A 19,981-nucleotide genomic window follows, 5' to 3' on the forward strand; every position below is an offset into this window, starting at 1 on the left:
AAATTGAAGTTTAGAACGAATTCCAGGATACATCTTGTGGTTATATATCACTGTCATGTGACCCTGATGATGTAATAACACAGGTACACAGCCTATGAAGTAAACCACCCCTCTTTATTATCATAAAACATATTTTCTAACTGTATCCCCCCCTTGCTATTTTTGTTGATATTAACGTGTTTAGTGTCAAGTGCCAACAATTAACAATTCAAATAATAATTAAAATATATAGTCCCACTTATTTAATCCTTACATAATTATAATTTTGAATATCAAAACAAAATCAGCAATTGCCAGTCATACAGATTTAAGGCCTTAGCTAATGTCAGCAATTCATCTCTGTTATACAAAGAAACTGCGAATGTGTAAAAAAATTGAAAATTAGACAATTATGTAATAATTGTTACAGGCCTTGTTTCTGAGAAAATTGAGTTAGTATGCGCTTGTTATTATCAATTTAGATACACAGTTGTACATCACGATATCTCGATATATGATTTCATCACGATGTGATTCCCTTGACAGACGATAAATTATCATGTTGAATTATTGGCCAGCCATACATCTCCACTTTCTCCACTTCATGTCTTAGTTATACTCCAACCAACCAATGTCCCTTGAAATCTCGTCCACGATGTGTTAAAGGTCCATTTTGTCCACTTTTCTCTTTCACGGTCATGTTATCACTCCTAGATAAGGGATCTTTCACCACTACCGTTACACATTCGGAGTGCTCCATCTATGATATAGGGCTTGCTTGTATTACGGTATCATAATGTAGTCTCCAGCAGTGTATCATCATGAAAAATGATCAATGGAACGTCATATTTACACTGTACCCATTCATCCAACTAAAACAGGAGAAGGACAGGCCAGCTTGTCAGTAAGCTGAATAGTTGGCTCTATCTCAGACTTCCCCCGTCATCAGTCACTGTTACACCCTGAAGCCCACATGATAGACCTCTCATGTAGTTTGACTTTAGAATGAATGGGAAATAAGCTCAAACTTTAAATCACTCTCAGCTTGACTGAACTTTTTGTAAACTCAGGCATGGGTATCAGCCCAGTTCATGTAAAAATTAAAAACAACCCCCAGAGTTTTTGTTTTGTTGCTGTATCTTAATGGTTTAGCTTTCGAGTTCTGGAGTCGGGAAGTCCCCGTCTCGACCCTTTCCTCCCTCGGAGTGACTCGTGTGATGTATGTGGTCAGACGGATGGGAGCAGATAGCAGTCAGCCCGTGTGTGTGTGTATGTGTGCGTGTAAGCGCAGACACAGATCTAATAGGAGCTTATCTTAAAATATGCTGCTGCCTGTGGGACAGGAAAGCAATGGCATTTCCCCCCAGCTGTGTTAGGCCACCCGCAGCCGCGGATTGCCCCGTCCTGGAGCCCCTGGAGGATTTCCTCCCTCACATGAGGGAGTGAGCACATCCACTGCTGGGCCTTCATTGGTCAACCTTAATGGACTGCTACAGTCATCAACATACAAGCTATGATGAAAAAGGTACTTAAAGTGTACTCAGTTCTGCATCTCTGCGTGGGAAAATCATTTCCCACGTTCTTTTGTTGAACACGTTGTACATTGAATTGAACATAAAAGGCAGCACTAAAAAAAAGTGACAGTTACATTTTAAAGTGCAGTTTTCTACTCATATTTTCTTTTTAACTAACACAAAAAGCCTTTCACGATGTCTTTATTGCGCCAGTTGATATCGCAATGTTTTTTTCTTCAGTTTTGCCTTTTGCCAAGCATGGAGGCAGAGCACACCGCCACAATATGCAACTGGCGGCTGAAACGCCGACTAAGTGCCCGCAGGTAGCTAAAAACATCAGATTCAAGCATGTCCGTTATTATTTTAGCTCCATTGTGTCTAACCAGAGAAGACAAGTTAGCTGTTAGTAAGCTAATGTTAGCTACGTGTTAGCAAGCTCGGGCACTTTCCACTAGCCATAACTCAAGATGCATACCGTCAGAATGCTCTAGCTTTACTTACAAAAACAAAGTTAGCCTAATACTGGCATTTGGATATTTGACTGGGTAACAAAATGCTTGCTGAACACGTTACATTTGGCATAACGTTAGAGGAGCGTCAGGATCCCTTCAGTCATCTCATTCTTCCTGCTGATTCCTCACGTCTGTATCCACTTGTCCTCATAAAAAGCTCAGTTTTCGGGTTCGGCAGCTTACTGAATAAAAACTTAATTATGGGTTTATTTACCCTGTTGGCAGTCATTCCATCACACAGCAGCCTTTAGGCACGGTACTGTTGTTTACTAGCAGATGGAATTGACGAGGATGCACCGTCATGCAATACAAGTCAACAGAGAGCGGAGGGTTGTTTTCTATCACTACAGCCAATGCTCTTACTTCCCTCGCTCCAGTATTTTCTCCATTACTTCCTCTCAGTGACGGACTGGCTATCTGGAATTTGGGCAAATGCCAGAAGGGCCGCCCCTCTATGCACCCCTATGGGCCACTACTGATAATATGTGTCTTTGGTTAATATGGATAAGTTATTTTATGCATGCAGCCACAAATATTCAAGATTGTACTGCGGTGAAGTGCGTGGAAAGATACACTTGGAAGGCAGAGTTACTAGGGGCGGGAATCACCAGAGGCCTCACGATACGATATCATCCCGATACTTATGTCACGATACGATATTATTGCGATTTTAAACATATTGCAATATTCTGCGATATATTGCAATGTATTACCTTTTTTCCAACTTCAAATTTTTCCTAATTTCAAATGAGAAATGTTGTCAACATCTGTTTTATCGAAAAAGATACATTTCTCTGTTTGTTCATCTCACTTCAATAGTATTGCTGTAAAATGGGATTGTCAAGCTGACAAACTGACCAACACATATATAATAATAGATCCATACTTGGCGTGTGTGTTTCGATACAGTATTGCCACGAAAAATATCGCGATACTATACTGTATCGATTTTTTTCCCCTACCCCTAAGAGTTACTAATTTCCAAGCCAGGTTATTGACAAAAATAGGGCTGGTGTGGCCGCTTTTTGATCCCAGTGCGTCACTGCTTCCTCTTGTCTCTTCTTGCTCTCATCACATAGAACACTTTCAGCAAAATGGAGTGAATAGTGGGAATGTAGTCGCCACATACAGTTGCTGCTCTGCTGTTCTTTCAAAGCCCTATCAAAAACACAAGCCTCGGTGGACTCGGCGGTGAAAATCGATGCTTGTTACTGCCGGGCTACTGGAACTCAAACTGACAACTCCTGGCAAGGATCTGTGATAACTTGAAGGATGCTGGACTGGTTCTTTTTAAGTCCTCAGGACTGCTTTTTGCAAATGCTTCTCTGAGTTGCATTCAAAGTTCTCTGAATGTTTTTAAGATGAGAGTAGTTTAGCCGCACCATCCCCTGCATTATCGATGTTGGTATTTGATGTATTGCAGAGGCCAATTCTTGATTATTCATACCCCAGTGTGCTGCAGAAACTTAAGGAAAGTGCATTTTAAAGTCAAAGTAGATGCTTTACTGCCCCCTCAGAGTTGTTACTGGGTTTGAAAACTAAATCAAAGCTTAACAAACTCCCAAGCCTCTCAGCCACGTTTAACCACGGGTAAACTTTTTGTGTAAAAATGGTCTGTTGGGCTCAACTGTCTGTTCCTGTTGGCCCAGAAAATACGCCACTGTTTGCTCTTTATCTACTGCAAGCTGCTTCTGCCTTGTCAACTTGCCCAAATATCAAGCCAAAACTCATTTCAGCTGTTGCGCCAGCACAAGAGGCCATACTCAGAGGGAGCATGAAACAGAGTTTTTAGTGAAAGGGCATTTTTTGGAGCTGCCTTCGAGAGTTTGGATCTTTTTGCTACCAATTTCCACAATCCCCTCTTCTAAAGGAAGCGCAAAAAGCCCCTACTCATAAATCTGTTCATGGCCCCAAGAGAGACATGATAAAAACACCCTATTTCCTTTTGCAAAGTTGACCCTGCCCATTTAGATGCTTAGCATCAACATAGGCTCAATTAAGGAGGTTGTCTCTTTATGACTGGCACTTTGTATTCTCATGCAAGTGCCTCATTTTGATGTCCCCACAGGGTCAAAGAGTAGGAGGCTGCAGAGAAAGCACTCCAGCCTGCCTCACTGCTGCCAATTTAACTTTGAATGCACATTTGCAAATCAATTCCTGTGGCTTTTGTGGAAATCAAGAGAAGGAGGAGGAGGCAACAAAGCTGTAAAACAACAAATTCTGTAAGAGGGAAGGCAGCCCGCTAAAAAGAATTGCAGATGAGGGAGAGATGGGAATAGTGAAGTTGTTGAATTGTCTTTTAATTGTCATTCTACGCCCTTCCCCTCTCTCCTCTGTCCCTTCTTTAAACGGTAACTGTGATTGTTTTCCAACCTGGACCCTATATACCCTTATTTTTGTGTGTAAGTGACTGATGGGAACAACAATCTTTGAAATTGGTCTAGTATTAGCTGCGATGCAACGTTAATAGGGCAATTGCACACCTTCAATTTCCGTCCACTAAAAGTGCTGTTTTTGCCGCTGACAAACTCAGATTATTATTCTAAGTGTCTGACAACATTATGGAAAGGATCCCTACAGAGATAGAGCTTTTAGTTAAAGAGTAAGATCCTTTTAGTTTAACATGAAACAGCCCCGAAATCACCATCACCAAACTCCACCAGACTCCGTGTAAATAAACGGTAATTTTCATCATAAAACACACTTTATTCAACTCTGATTGTTCTGGAAGTTCAGCTTAAAAACACCATTAACAGCTATGTCTTTCTTTTTTTTAAGTAGAATTGGGTGGGACGGTGGTTATCTTGTGTTCAGTGTGAGGGTTAGCTCAGCTTAGCCTTCATTTTTAGTTGCTAAGCCAGAGCATGGCTTAATCTTTCTTTTTACCACAAGTCACCACAGAGTGATGAGGAGTGCAGGCTTTTGATATACTGCAGTATTCAGATTTATTTTCAAGTCCTTCATGCAGGAATGAAAGGCATTTCTCACCCTGTCAGGGTGGAAGACGTGATGGGGCTGAAGTGCCATCCGTGTTTTATGTCCTTTTCCCTGCAGGCCTGTTTAGTGAACAGAATAGTTTTGATCCTATGTGTGATGACACATACTGTCCACCTTCTACAGTATGAGCTGGGAGGCTGGGCTCGGGAGTGGGTGCATGGCATGCTGGACCTTCTGCCGTGCAACAGTTGGTAAGTAGGTGTGAGGATTTCTGTCGCCCTCAAGATTGAACTTTCTGTATCGGACAAAATCAGCGTCCTTCAGGGATTTATTGTATGAGTCAGAGCATCATCTGAGCATCATACCATCTGTGTTTGGGAATCAGTGTCTGTGGAATGCAAGGCTGGAGAACGATGCAGGGGGAAGTGCATATTTACATACAAATCCGTTGAGGTGCAGAAAATGGTTTAACAGCCTGTCGTCGCAAGCGAATAGCTTGTCAAGTAGAATGACGTTTAAAGTGAACTTTTCACAGCTCTCGATATTCTGAATCAGAAGATCTACACAAGATAACATTCTGTCTCTTACGTTACAACTTTTTCTTGAAACATTTTCCTTCTTTGTTTTAGCCTCAGTTTTCCTTCTTTTCAGTGACTGCGCCATAGATATAGGTCTGTCGAGGCCTCGTTTTGACAGCACACCACCAATCACGCGCTCCGAAACGAGTTGACAGTCACTCATTTGACCTGTGACTTCTCAGCAGGGGATTATTTCTGGATACTTGGGAAGTGGAATTCCTTTTCATACCAGAAGAAGCTGCACTGTCATCACATTGTCATGCAGTCAAATGGACTTTTAATGCACTTGTGATTTGGTATTAGAATTCAGACTTTCAGACATTGTAAAGTTGATCTTCACAGTCACAAGTATTGATGTCACTTTCCTTTGTGTCCACAGTCTGAGCTCCACCACATACAAATAAATCGCCCCCCCCCCACCCCATTCTAGTAGCATTTCAATTCAAGTTGAGAGTACTGGAGTGATGTGTGTGAGTTAAGAGTTAGTAAATCTGCTTGGGGATGAAAGCCCACTTGTGTTTGTGGTGAAAAAGCTGAGGAGTTGGCAGGGGAGGGGGTCTAGATCTTTGGCTTTGGGCCTCCGTTTTTTAATTTATATCAGCGGAGCCACTTGTTCTTGTACTCGATGAGAAAAAGTTCTGCCTCAGCACTTTGCCATCCTCCATTATAGAAAGGACATTGCAGCAGGAGTTTGTGCTCCCCGTGGCTGTCGTGTTGCAATTTTTCTCACTGTTGTTTCGGTGCACTTTTGTCTGGAGCACTATTTCACTGTCACCCTCCAAGGCTTTTATTCTCTCCTCCTCCCGTTTACCCCAGTCAAAATGACTTTGAAGTTGTTGACAGAAATTCACTCTGTATGCATTTGTCTCGTTGTTTTCGCTAGAAGATAAATTCAAGCGTATATCATTTTGCCTTAAGAGATACCGTGCACATTTCCGACTGAAGCGTGGGCCCATTGTTTGCCATTGGTGTTTCATTTTGGCTGAGATCTGATAACTGTAATGGCTTTTGTAGAATCTATCTCTAGGATTGGTTCACAGGAGCTGGAGCATCACCATGGTACATCGATAAGAATGTAGGAGGGGCGTAGAGCAATGATGATGATGATGATGAGGCTTGACGGTTATGGTTTTTGTATCACGCTATCATGATATGCTATAGCCCGCTATAACATATCATTCATATCAATTCAGTGATATGCTGAGCCCTTGTGCCCTGTATGGAAGACTCCCAATGTTATCAGACACATGTATGCAGGTTTTTCTTTGAATTTGTCACCCGTCTGTCAGTAAAAATGACAGATATAAAAACATTTTCCCTCCTGATGACTGACAGCTATCAGATGTACAAGGGGAATCACACGTATGTCCTTCAAGTGTACTACACTGGGAATTTAGACAGTAATTCCTCTTCTCTCCATGCGCCATTCTTGTCAAGCACTCCTACAGCATCCCTGTGGTTTCATTAGCTCACATGTAGCTTTGAGAGGAGATAACAGGTCCTCAGAGGGTCCAGACTTTCCTATTTGACACCCTTCTCGAGACAACCAGTCATACTCTCCAGACTCTCCATTTTACCCAATTTGACTTCATCTTTTCAATCCTCGCCCTGTCTGTTACATCCGTCTACGCTCACTGTAGCTGGGGAATAATACGCAGCTTAGAAATTCAAATGTCCTCGAGTTGTGTGGCAGCGCAATCAGTCTCTATCAACAAGCAGATCTGAACCTTTGCGCCGTCGTACTGATGTACAGCCCGCGGCTGCACTAGCTTGTGCAGAGATCACTATCATTACAGCGATATCAGTGTAGATTACAATGATGGCTCATTATCTTGGATGCAGTCACAATCACGTACAGTAAGTATGGGGCCAGAGCTTTTCAATGTGTAGAAGACAGTAGCCGAGAGCTCATTTCACCACGTCTGAATGTCCTCCTGGATGATAGGCCTATCATCTTTAAGAACTGGTGTTCAGTGCTTGCCACTTGGACGTTCTCTTGTTGATGTTTAGCTCAGTCGACATGGCGGTCTCCTTCTCTTTAAAAGCCTTCGTTTTACATTTCCACATGGCTTGTTCCAACCAGCTTGGACTGTAAAATGTATGAGTCCGCTCTTAAAGGCTCTGTCCCGCTGAGCTCTGGGCCCCACACACACACACACACACACACACACACACACACACACACACACACACACACACACACACACACACACACACACACACACACACACACAAACACACACACACACACACACACACACACACACACACACACACACACACACAAACACACACACACACACACACACACACACACACACACACACACACACACACACACACACACACACACACACACACACACACACACACAACACACACACACACACACACACACACACACACACACACACACACAAACACACACACACACACACACACACACACACACACACACACACACACACACACACACAAAAAACTACCCTACAGCTATTAAAATGAACGATCTCTATCTACTGCTCAGAGACCTTGAGGGACAAGAGGCTGTTAGCAAGATAATGACCTGTGTATTCCACATGATAGCTGCCTTTTTTTATTTTTATAAATGTATCCCATCAAATGTTTTAACTGGTAGTCCTGCAAATAAGAATAATAATGCAAACTTTAACCCTCAACTGCCATTCAACCAACGCAAGCTAAAAACTCAAGGTAAAATACTGTAAATAATATTCAGTTTCAAAGCAAAAGAGACCAAAAAAAGAACATGAGTAATGCCTTTCTCTCCATTAAGGGCAATGCAATAGAAGTCTAAAAGATATATGTGATCACATTCTGCTGGCTGCTTGGAAGTAGATACCAGCTGCAATTTGATTCAGACTAGCAACTTCAAAGCCATTACCTTTTTTTTTTTTTTTTACTTTCTATTTTCTTCATCTTTGTGAATGTAATTTCATTGAGAGCAGGGCCATCAGATGGTACTCTATATTCCCATCAGCAACAAGACTTAAGCGGAGTTCTTAATCCCCCAAAACCGTTAGAGAGGATTTGCCACTTTGAGGGCAGGGATTTTGACTGCTTTTTTTTTTTTTATCAGGTGTTATCAGGAAAGTCTGAACTTTTGAACTCATTCCTGCACCTGTGGGAAGAACCAGTACGACCCTCTTTCTCATGTTGGACCTGTTTCCAATGGTATGTGCTGTAGGCACATTGTCGGCTATCTTTCCAAAGGAAATGAAGAACACAGGAAACAAGTTGCTATCTTGATTACCTCTTGGAGGTTTGAGATTTACCCACACTGCAACAGGCTCCCGCCTCTTTCTCTTCCCGATCAGCTGTGGCTTCATCTTCTTTCTTTTTATAACTCTTCTTTGTGCACAAACTAAAATCCTACACCAAAACTAAAAATCACCCTTAAATTCCTATATAAACATACCCTATGTGGCCACCTGACCGTCACACCTATATGAGCTTCTAGAACCATTGGCATCACTATGGAGTTGGACCGCCCTTTGCAGCTCTAACAGCTGCCACTCCTCTGGGAAAGCTTTCCGAAAGATTTATGCGTGTGTCTGTGGGAATTTGTGCCCATTCAGCTAAAAGAGCTAAAAGAGCTGTTGTGAGGTCAGGCACTGCTGTTTGACGAGAAGGCCTGGTTAGCTATGGCTGTTCTAATTCCTCCCAAAGGTGTTCAGTGGGGGTTGAGGTCAGTGCTCTGTGCAGGCCAGTCCAGTTCCACCACACCCGACTTGTCTAACCACGTCTTTGTGGACCACACTTTTGTGCACAGGGGCACAGTCAAGCTGGAACCACAAAGGGCCTTCCCCAAACTCTTGCCACAAAGCTGGAAGCGCCCAATTGGCTTACATGTCTTTGTATCCTATAGCCTTCACTGGAACTAAGGTGCCTAGCCCAAACCCTGAGAAACAGCCCCAGACCATTAGCCCTCCTCCACCAAACTTTACAGTAGGCACCATGCATTCCACTAGGTAGCGTTCTCCTGGCATCCACCACACCCAGATTGGTCCATTATAGACTGCCAGATAGTGAAGCGTGAATCATCACGCCAAACAACACACAATGTTTCCAGCTCCAGAGTCCAGTTGCGGCGCGCTCTACACAACTCCAGCCGACGCTTGGCGTTGTGCGTGGTGATGTGAGGCTTGTGTGCAGCTGCTCGGCCACGGAAACCCATTTCATGAAGCTCCCGGCGCCCAGTTCGGGTTCTGATGTTGCTTGCAGAGGCAGTTTGGAGCTCTGAAGTGAGTGATGCAACACAGGACAGACGGTACAGCACTTAACTAAGCAAACTTGAACCAAGCAGTGACTTATTCCACAAGAACAGCATCATAGGAGTGAAACAAATCTCTGGCGACAGCGACTACTGTGTGGTGCAGGAGCTACAAAACTCCTAAAGGCTTTAACAAAGCGCTTCCTGTTTTCTGTCTGCGCTCCGTCAGTCTCCTTCTGCAGATGTTCTGAAAACACAAAGTTGCGTTGCACGCTGCTAAAGTGGCTAAAGCATGCAAACACTGTGACCGTGAAAAATGGTTTTCGTTTAAAATAGCATAGCAATCCCCAGTTGCAAAGTCATAAATGCTGCAACAATCATCAATGGAACAAAACGTGGTTATTCTAAAAAATAAATAAATAAATAAAAGTGGCGAGACGCACCTCCTGTTGTCGTTCTTTCATATGCTCTCCACAGGGGGGAAATTTCACCTGTGCCTCACGGTGCTTGAGTTTGTGTTATTGCTTTTTTTTTTTTTTATACATAATTGTACCGCCAAAATGCTGTCACTCAAATTGGAGGAGGAAGAGGAAAGATAGAGGGGTAAAAAAGCAATTTCAAAGCTCGGAAAAAAAACAACCTGTGGGAATTACCTTGGCCACGTCCCCGTCTGCTTCTGTCTCAGGTCTTTATTTCTTTCTTTCAATCAGACTTTTAAAAATAAAGCTAGAGAGTCTGCAGACACATTTATATTCATGAGTCATTTACAGAAACTTGCACCACGCAGAGCTTTGCAAATGATTATATTTAAAAGAAAACACCACTTTGAATGGTTTAGGTATTTTAAAAAAAAGTATGTATTGGAGTTGGTTGTATATTTTTGATATCTGAATATTTTTCGGTAGTTCAGTCAACCTACTTTCCCGTGAGCTTATGATTAGCGCTGTTCTACCATGTTTACGTCTCTCCTGCTTCCCCTCCACTGCTGGGGAATTTGGTTTTGGTTTGATAGATGCAGAAATTAGAGCATGTAATTTCAAACCTCTTGATTTATAGTTCCAATGTAACTGTTGAGTAATTACATTACACGCTTGCGTCACACAGCCATGTTGCCTGTGAAAAAAATTGTGTTTTTCTTTTTCTGCAGCCTTATACACGCCTAGCTCGAGAGGTTTGGAGAGAGTTGTGCCGCCCGCTTGCCTCTTGCATGCTGAGGTTTATTCTGCTGCTTACTCTTCCTACACTAGCGCAGCCACCCTCTTTACATCCGGCATCTGCAAACAATCTCAATGTATCATGTTGTCACACAGACTGGAAAAGCTGTAGGGCTGTGCTCGATTGAAGAAATTCTTGGTCGACTAACACTCATTCAATTGTATCGACTAATCGATTAGTTGATTTAATCGACAGATCTGTAAATCTGAGTTTCTACGCAAAGAGTCATGCAAAAGCACCACTTTAATTCTTGTGTTTACCAGAGTTGTGCTCGTACCTTTCTTGGAAATAAGTCATTCAGCATGAAAAACAGCATCAGACATGACTAATCGACTAAAGAAATCTAAATTGACTAAGACCAAAACGACAGATTAGTCGACTAATCGACTAAGAGGGAGCAGTCCTAAAAAGCTGTGCCTTCCTTTTCAATCAAGACCTTTCAAGTCTATTGTGTAAGCTTTAAAACACCAAATGGCTCTGGTTTGGAGACGAGTTAGCTATAATTAGTTCCCAAATTTCAGTCCTGTTGCTGACACCTAACACTGGTACCGGTGTTCTAAAATCACGTTTGCACCAACATACCAAAGAGCGGCCAGAAAAATGCTGCCCCTTTGATGCACTAGGTCGTAACTCTTTCTCTTCCGTCCGCTGTTGTCTCTCCTCCAGGATCTCGACCCAGGCTCGAGGATGCGCCGCCCCGCATCGTAGAGCACCCGTCTGATCTGATCGTGTCCAAGGGCGAGCCGGCCACCCTCAACTGTAAGGCCGAGGGACGGCCGGCCCCAATGGTGGAATGGTACAAAGATGGCGAGCGCGTCGAGACGGATCGGGAGGACCCTCGATCCCACCGGATGCTCTTGCCCAGCGGCTCCCTCTTCTTCCTGCGAATTGTACACGGCAGGCGAAGCAAACCCGACGAGGGCATCTATGTCTGCGTGGCGCGCAACTACCTGGGCGAGGCTGTCAGTCGCAATGCATCGCTGGAGGTGGCAAGTAAGTCATTTTTTGCTATTTAGGCTGGCGTGTGTGTGTGTGTGTGTGTGTGTGTGTGTGTGTGTGTGTGTGTGTGTGTGTGTGTGTGTGTGTGTGTGTGTGTGTGTGTGTGTGTGTGTGTGTGTGTGTGTGTGTGTGTGTGTGTGTGTGTGTGTGTGTGTGTGCAGATGGGTGGCTGCGATTTAACCAAAAGACAGAAATGGAATGCTGTTCTGTGTAACGCAGGGCAGACATGGGAAAAAAAGACAGATGACATGTGATGCTACAGTGATACTAAAGACTGTCATGTCTAGAGCTGCCCCCTCTTAGTCGATTAGTCGACTAATCGGTTGTTTTGGACTTAAGTCAACTCCGATTTCTTAAGTCCATTAGTCATATTTTATGCGTTTTTCATGCTGAATGACTGAATTCCCAAGAAGCTCATGAGCACATCTCTGGCAAACACAAGATTGAAAGTGGTGCTTTTGCATGACTATGTGGAAAAACTCAGTTTCACAGATTTGTCGGTTAAATCCACTAACCGATTAGTCGACAAAACCGGTTGAGCACTGGTCGACTAAGAATATCTTTAATCGAGGACAGCCCCAGCTGCATCGAGCAACATCAACTACCATTTCATCATGATAATGATAATAATGCCCATTAAAAAGTATCATGGAGGTGGGCTGAATACAAAACATTGTACACTGAGAAAACAAAAGGAACATAGCAGGCAGTGCAACACAAGTTTGTGTATAGGTAAGAAGAGATAGCTGTGATAGCCCAGTGCTTGTCCACATATCAGGTGTCAGACATCATGTCATGTGTTATGTAGTTCCAGTAATAAGGAAACAAATGAAATCCCAGATAGATTTCACAAGTAATACTGTTAGCTGCACTGAAACAGCAGAGGAGTGTAGAGGCAGCTCCAGAGGACTCTCTGTGCTCTCTCATCATCACTATCACTCGGCTGAGTTAACACAAGACGCCACCCCTGACCTTGGTGTCAGATCTCTTGGCAGCCCCCCCCCTCCCTCGCCTCCTCTCCGGCCTCCGACATCACTTCCATATCTTGTCCCGCTCCACAGAGCCTGGCCTCTGCGACCTGGCCTGTTAATGTAGATGGATGACAGCTAGCTCCTGCAAAGAGATAACAGTTGTCGCCACTGGACAGGAAAGCTAAAAAAAAATAATAATAATAACTTCCTGGCAGGGAGAGGAGGAAAAGGCCACTGCTGGTTGGCAGCTTCTCTCTAGCAGATGTTACTTCCTTAAAATGCAACTAACTCCTGTCAGATGGGTTTCCAACAGACACTCTCTCCATAACGAGGCTGCTTGTAATCAGTGGCAGTGACTTTAATGGCATGCAGATTGGGGACAATTAAACCTAGTCCTCATTACCTTCACTGTTAGAATATATCTTTAAAGTATAACTTTGTTTTGAAAGCTGCGGGTTATTTAAAGAATGTATGAATACAAATATAGTATATACAGTAGAGGACTGGTTTATTGCTGCATCCAGGTAGGTGTTTTTGTTAGGGATAGTTAATGATATATATTTATACACGATAAAGTAAATGAATTAACATGTGGTCTACTTTGGCTCGGCTACAGCTCTGTGTCTGTCCCTCTGCTCCGTTTGACTCACCACTGAGTCTGACTTAATGTCCTGCCCCCTGCTAGCGTGGCACGCCCTCATACTCTGCTTCTGACTGGCTAGTAGTCCTTACCTAGGTACTGTCAGGACACGCCCTCATACTCTGCTTCTGACTGGCTAGTAGTCCTTACCTAGGTACTGTCAGGGCACGCCCTCATACTCTGCTTCTGACTGGCTAGTAGTCCTTACCTAGGTACTGTCAGGGCACGCCCTCATACTCTGCTTCTGACTGGCTAGTAGTCCTTACCTAGGTACTGTCAGGGCACGCCCTCATACTCTGCTTCTGACTGGCTAGTAGTCCTTACCTAGGTACTGTCAGGGCACGCCCTCATACTCTGCTTCTGACAAGCTAGCAGTAACCTCTAAATACAATTATGAACCTGAAAATGAGCATAATATGAGCAATTTAAAGCTTTTAAACAAAGTTTTATGTTGGAGTTTGTAACATTCCGAAATCTTAATTTTGAAAACTTTCATTTTCACTGTAAAGACATATCGGTTCCAAATAAACTTATCGGTTTCATTAACTACTAATAATAAGTATCGGCCTTGAAAAACCAGTATCTGTCGATCCCTAGTTTTTGTTATGTCACATTGTCAGAAAATAATGTGACATGTGTTTTCAAAATGGACTACAAACCAGGTGCTGCTGAATGACTTATGGACAAAATGGTCGAAAGAGTACATACTGATCATTGTGTTGATGTTGACAGCCGGCACACAAAATGAACTTTTGCCTCTGTTGTGCTTTGCTTATCTTCTAAATTTGGATTAGAATGAGTGAGAACAGTATGCTTTTAGCAGACACACCCATTGAGATTGAACCATTTCCTCTAACCCCTTCGCTCCGGCCTCTCCTAATATCATCCACCCGGCAAAACAGAAACCATCTCAGGAATTTCTCATCGCACTAACACAAACCAGCTGAAAGCGCTAAAAGAAACTCCATTCCCATTAAAACAAATCTGTGAAACTCTAGACTCCTGTCAAACACCTCGCCCATCATATTTTCCTGAAAGGCTCCAGCCCCTAACTTAATAATCAGGCTGGATTTTCACTGACTGCCTCCACAGAAAAACCACCCATGAATCATTCTCTCTCCTCTATAAACAGCTGGGATCTGTGCACTGTGTCCGTCACCTTTGCTAAAAGCTGCATGAAGAATTGCCTTTAACCTTGCTCTTGCTCTGTTTAGGCATCGGCATCAGAAGCTGTGGGATATTTGTGATTTAGGCCGTATATGGAAACCGAGCAGGTAGATTAGGCGGCGTTAACTTTTCACAGAGCTGGTTATGAGAAGGAGCATAGGAGTAGAGCAGTGACAGATGCTATAACCTCCACTCCCTATCAATAATCCCTAATGGGTTTCTGTGCGCTGTGCTAGTTTTGAGCTCTCCTTTTGAGTTGCAAAGGAGTTGTCCTTGCTCTTTTTTTAATTAATGATGACATTACGATAGTGCTTACTCACACTAAAGACACATTATTATCATTGTTTGCCAGCACCCTGGCAGCTACTCTCTTAGACAAGCGTTCCCTTGGATAGGATCTCAAACATGGCTCTGTGAGGCAGCGTGTATTTTAAGGCTACATCTACACTACTCCGTTTTTGTTAAAAAACTAATATCTTTTTCCACGTTTACGCCTCGCGTCCACACTACTCCGGCGTTTCAGAGCCCCTCGTTTTGCTTTCAAAACTCCAGCGTTGCTTCGTAGTCTGGACGGACTCAAGCGGAGACTTTTGGAAAGGTTGATACACGTCCATCAGTCTTATCGGTTAGGTAGCTTACAGACCTTTCAGTAACAGTTCCACCTCGTCCTCGCTCCAAGCTAATAGTACAAAGTATTTTCTGTCTTTTTAAACTTCTACATCGTTGATTTTCAACTGCAAAGTAACGTCAGACAGTCTGCTTCCTGTTACGTGTTACGTGTTGTCAGACGTGTTAATGTGGACGCAGATTAGTTCTGCTGCTGGAGCTAAAACTCTAGTGTGGACGTAGATCATTTTTTGTCTCAAAACGCTGTTTAAAAATGAAAACGTAGTAGCGTGGATGCAGCCTGAGCCACTTGGTTTTAATACCAGTGCCTTGCAGCTGATCAGTTCATCTGTTTTTCTGTTTATCAAGCTTTCTGTTGCGTGGCCCTTCGGGCAGTGACATTCTCTGCAGCTGTCTGCAAACAGACACACGCACAGGGACACAACTCGGGGCCCGGCAGTGGTTCTGCCAGATAAGAATCCCTAATCCATGGTGGGAGAGGAAAAACTGCAAGTGTGTGTTTTACTTGTGTCTTCTTGAGTGTGCGTCTGCCTGCACAACCACACAAACCCACAACAAACACACTTTTGGAGCATTGCCTCCAGAGAGAGAGAGAGAGAGAGAGATGGAGAGAAATAGAGAGAGAGAGGTTATATTGAACAAACAGTGGGCCAGTGCCAAAGCCAAGCCAGGGCCAGGGCCAGCGCCTGCCAGCCCCCTCAGCATGGCACCAGAGGGGCCGGGGATAAGGCCACGGTCACACAAGCCCGCCTGGAGCTGCCAGGGGGCTCAGCATGGCACCAGGGAAGGCGCAAGATGGCACTTTGTGGCATGGTGTCACTTCACTCCCCAGCCTGTGACTTGGAAGCACTGGGGGCAAACTGAGAGGGAGCTGCATTGTGTGTCGGTGTGTATATTTGGAAATCGGTATGGGAGCCAGCACAGTGGGAAGGGTGGAAGGTTCGGGAGGTTTAACCCCTCACGGTCCATCTGCTGCAGGCTGAGAAGCAGGCAGGGTGGTGGAGGGTGGCCACTGAGCGGCAGTATGGATGAACTGGCACAGTGTTGCAAATGCTGACACATAGACCTGCCTTGAGAGTTTGTCTAGAAAGTGCTTTGTTTTGTTCCATGTCATGTGTTAATGAGCATGTACCAAAAGGTAGAGCTGTAATCGGGCCTTAAAAGTTAGGCCCGAGCCTGACAGAATTCGTCGGGTCCCATCGGGTTCGGGCAAAGATCTTCAGCTCTACCAAAGGGGCCAGGATGAAAGATCTTTTTTAAATAGACCATTCACACACACACAGTGGCCAAGGTGCCACCTGCTCATCAGATAAACATTCACACACATCTACGCTCCGATGGCAACTCTGGGTTCAGAGTCTTGCCCAAAGACACTTCGACATGGAACTGCAGGGCCAGGGATCGAACCACCAACACCTTCCGATTGGCAGGCGACCGCTGTACCACTGAGCCACAGCCGCCCCATTACATTCGTTCAGAAGGTTTAGCAGTTCATACGTTATAATTCAAGTTCTCCCATGACAAGTGTGTGCAGAGCGTAGACCATTTTTCCTTTGTAAGCAGTCCTACTGACAATTAGTCACTCAATAAGTCATTAGGCACGGTTCTGCTTAGTTACATCGGTAACAGTTTCCACTTATTATTAAAGACATGTTTGATAAATGGGGGGGTTTGATGCATGAGGCTTTTCAAGCTTCAGTATGTGGAGCATAACCTCAAATATGATGTAGCTGGTGGGTTACAAATAGATAATAGGTCATTTTTTTAAACAAACTATTGCACTGATGACTTTGCGTAGCAACAGGAGACAAACACAGTTTCACCAGTTACCTCAATGATTCATATTATACAAGTGTAGCTGTCATCCAGCTGTAAGCCTCAAAAATCCTTTGCACTGTACATTCTATTATCTTGCATTAAGAACCGATCCCGTAGCGCTTTCCTGAATATATCCTGAATGCGGGTTTTGTGCCCCAGTCCTATCCGATTTCACGCCTCAAAAGAGATTCTTTGATCCTGAAAATGCGGCCTACAAAGTTCCGCGCCAGGAGCAGAGGCCAATTCATGTCAGATGCATAAAAGTCAGTCAAGCACAATAGACCTAACGGGCCAGACACCCCTGGGTGGGGATTTGACATTCAGAGTGACTTGCCCAAGCTCCTGGCGGCTTTTTCTTTGAGTGTTTCATACCTCTGACGTTTTTATTATGCCTGCTGCGTCTCTACTGCCTGGCTTTATGGCTCATGAATATTCAGCCAACAGGGGAGGGAAAGAGGTGATTTTTTTTTTTACGGTGCTGGGGGCGGAGTCAGATACATTTCAAATAAAGCTGACTGGTAACCTCTAAGGGTTTTATGCCCCCCCCCACCCCCCAACACACCCCTACCCCTTGTTTGGAGGCCAAGCCTTCAAGGTTCAAGATGGCAGCTGCTGTGTAGAATTTGGGGAAGAAACAGGTGAAGATGTGATGAAAATCCTGTCTTTCTCTGCCTTTTTTTTTGTGAATCTGTTCTCGTGTGTGTGTGTGTGTGTGTGTGTGTGTGTGTGTGTGTGTGTGTGTGCATCCTTAAGACTTTGTAACGAGAGTCTGGCCAACTTTCTCACCCGTAGTAATCCTAGACACTAGTGTGGGAGAAACAGCTGAAGCAGCACCGTCACCTCTTGGATCCTCCTTTCTCTTTCTGTGTCCTTTCCACACACACACACACACACACACACACACACACACACACACACACACACACACACACACACACACACACACACACACACACACACACACACACACCTGTCAAACTGTTTTTGATCACTGAGATCCCTGTGCAGAGTAAATGGACTTCAGGGTTTATGGATTTGGAAATGGGGCAAAGGATGAGGGGGGAGGGGGTGTTAGGAAAGAGTTGTTATAAGAGAAAAGTATAGGATGGGTGACTCTAATAGAAGAGATAAAGTACCCCCAACCCCACACTGGTTCCCCTGTGCCCCCCTCCCTCTGCAGTCCGTGCTCTGCTGGAGCTGCCCTCTGTCCCTGTTATTAACCCCAGTGGTCTGGAGCCATATGGGCTGGGATTGGAGCTCTGTGGTGCATGCTGTCATACACAGCGGAGCGCAGTCACACTGATGTGTACTTATACAGACTGTACATGTAGCCGTATAGTTGCAGGGTACGGCTACGTGACCACTGACCTGCTGTCAGTTTCTGTCCACACCTGTTGGCATTATCAATCACTGGAGTATTACAGTGCTGCTCTAACCACCAGCTAAATTAGTTTTTTTTTTTTTATAAAGTTGCCTTAGGCTGTATTCACACTACAAAACCTTGTTTGAACCATATTCTGAATAAGCTGCTTAGCTGGAAGCCTACTTTGAATGAGCTGATATTATCTGTTCAGCTATTACAAGACAGCTGATGATATCGGTTTGTCCTTTGACCTATTAAGGACGAGATGTCTTTGAGAGTCTGTCAGTCAAATGTCTGAAGAAAGAGCGGCTATTGACCTGTGCTGTAGCTCAGCACATAAGTGTCTTTTTTTTCTTGTACTTGTTCTATAATCAGTTATAGATAGCATCAATGAGTAATCCACACATTATTTATTTATTTGCCAACTTCATAAGTCCTAGCAGTTAAGGAGAGGTGGTTAGATATTCATATTAGTTGTAAAAAAAATGTGCTCTTTTTGTAATGATTCCTCCCTTTATATAACCTTTTTAGTGTTTCCCCCAGAAACGTTGTTTAGGCCCGGTGGCAACTGTATTTTTCGACGAGGGCCCGGCTAGGGCCAGTCCCAGACTCATGGCAGCATTAATGTAGAGCCCATTAGTTTCTGTGATCACAGAATCACAAAATTGACAATTTAATAAAGCTATAAGACAGATTCCATAGGGCCTCACATTAAGTCAGTGCTAAAAGCTAACTGGAAAAAAAATAAAAAATATGACTACGTTTAAGTTCCCGCCCTACTGTAACTGTAGTTTAGAAAACATCTTAAAAATCCCTTAATAATTACCAGTGGCTTAGGCGCGGTGGGCCAACGGGCTTGCAATACACTGGGGGAAAACCTGCCTTTAACAACATCAGAATCAAAACTGTCATTGCTAGTGATCATTTTTGATAATTGGCATCTAGAGCAGAAGTTGGCGCTCAACCTTGCGCCAATTTCTCCATTCTACCGGGCAGACGCCAGCGTCACGGTAGCAAGCCTTCAACATAGCTTACAGGGCTCGGAACTTTGTATATGCATGTCCCTAGCCCCCACTTTGGGATGGTTGTGGCACAGTAAGCAAGTGTAACTGTGAAGCCTTTCAGGGGCCGTCCACACGACAGCGGAATGTTTTGAAAATCTGTCAGTGGAATATGAGTAGGAATACACATCCCACTGGTATTACTTTCACGTAAAGCCCTGGCTGCATCTTCCTGTGCATTCACAGGAGCTTGACAGTGTTTTCACCAGCTGTCTGAAGCACTTTGGCCGTTCAGATCCATTTGTCGAGACAGCTACTGTCAAGTCTTATTTTCCATTCACCTCATACCAGTGGTGGAAGATCAGTTCCTTTTACTTTAGTCAAAGTACTAATACCACACTGTAAAAATACTCTGTTATAAGTAAAAGT

At 44.0% G+C, this 19,981-nt stretch overlaps 1 protein-coding gene across 4 annotated transcripts in view; it reads left to right on the forward strand.

Annotated features, from left to right (window-relative positions):
* Positions 1–19,981, forward strand: part of robo3 (roundabout, axon guidance receptor, homolog 3 (Drosophila)) — a 102,885-nt gene that overhangs the window by 10,074 nt on the left and 72,830 nt on the right. For all 4 annotated transcript variants that reach the window (XM_039777696.1, XM_039777697.1, XM_039777698.1 and 1 more), the window contains exon 2: positions 11,633–11,959. In XM_039777696.1, coding sequence (XP_039633630.1) covers positions 11,633–11,959 — 327 coding nt within the window. The remainder of the gene's footprint in view (positions 1–11,632; positions 11,960–19,981) is intronic.

This window comes from Perca fluviatilis, chromosome 16 (genome assembly GCF_010015445.1).
Source record: "Perca fluviatilis chromosome 16, GENO_Pfluv_1.0, whole genome shotgun sequence".
NCBI classification, from domain to species: Eukaryota; Metazoa; Chordata; class Actinopteri; order Perciformes; family Percidae; genus Perca; species Perca fluviatilis.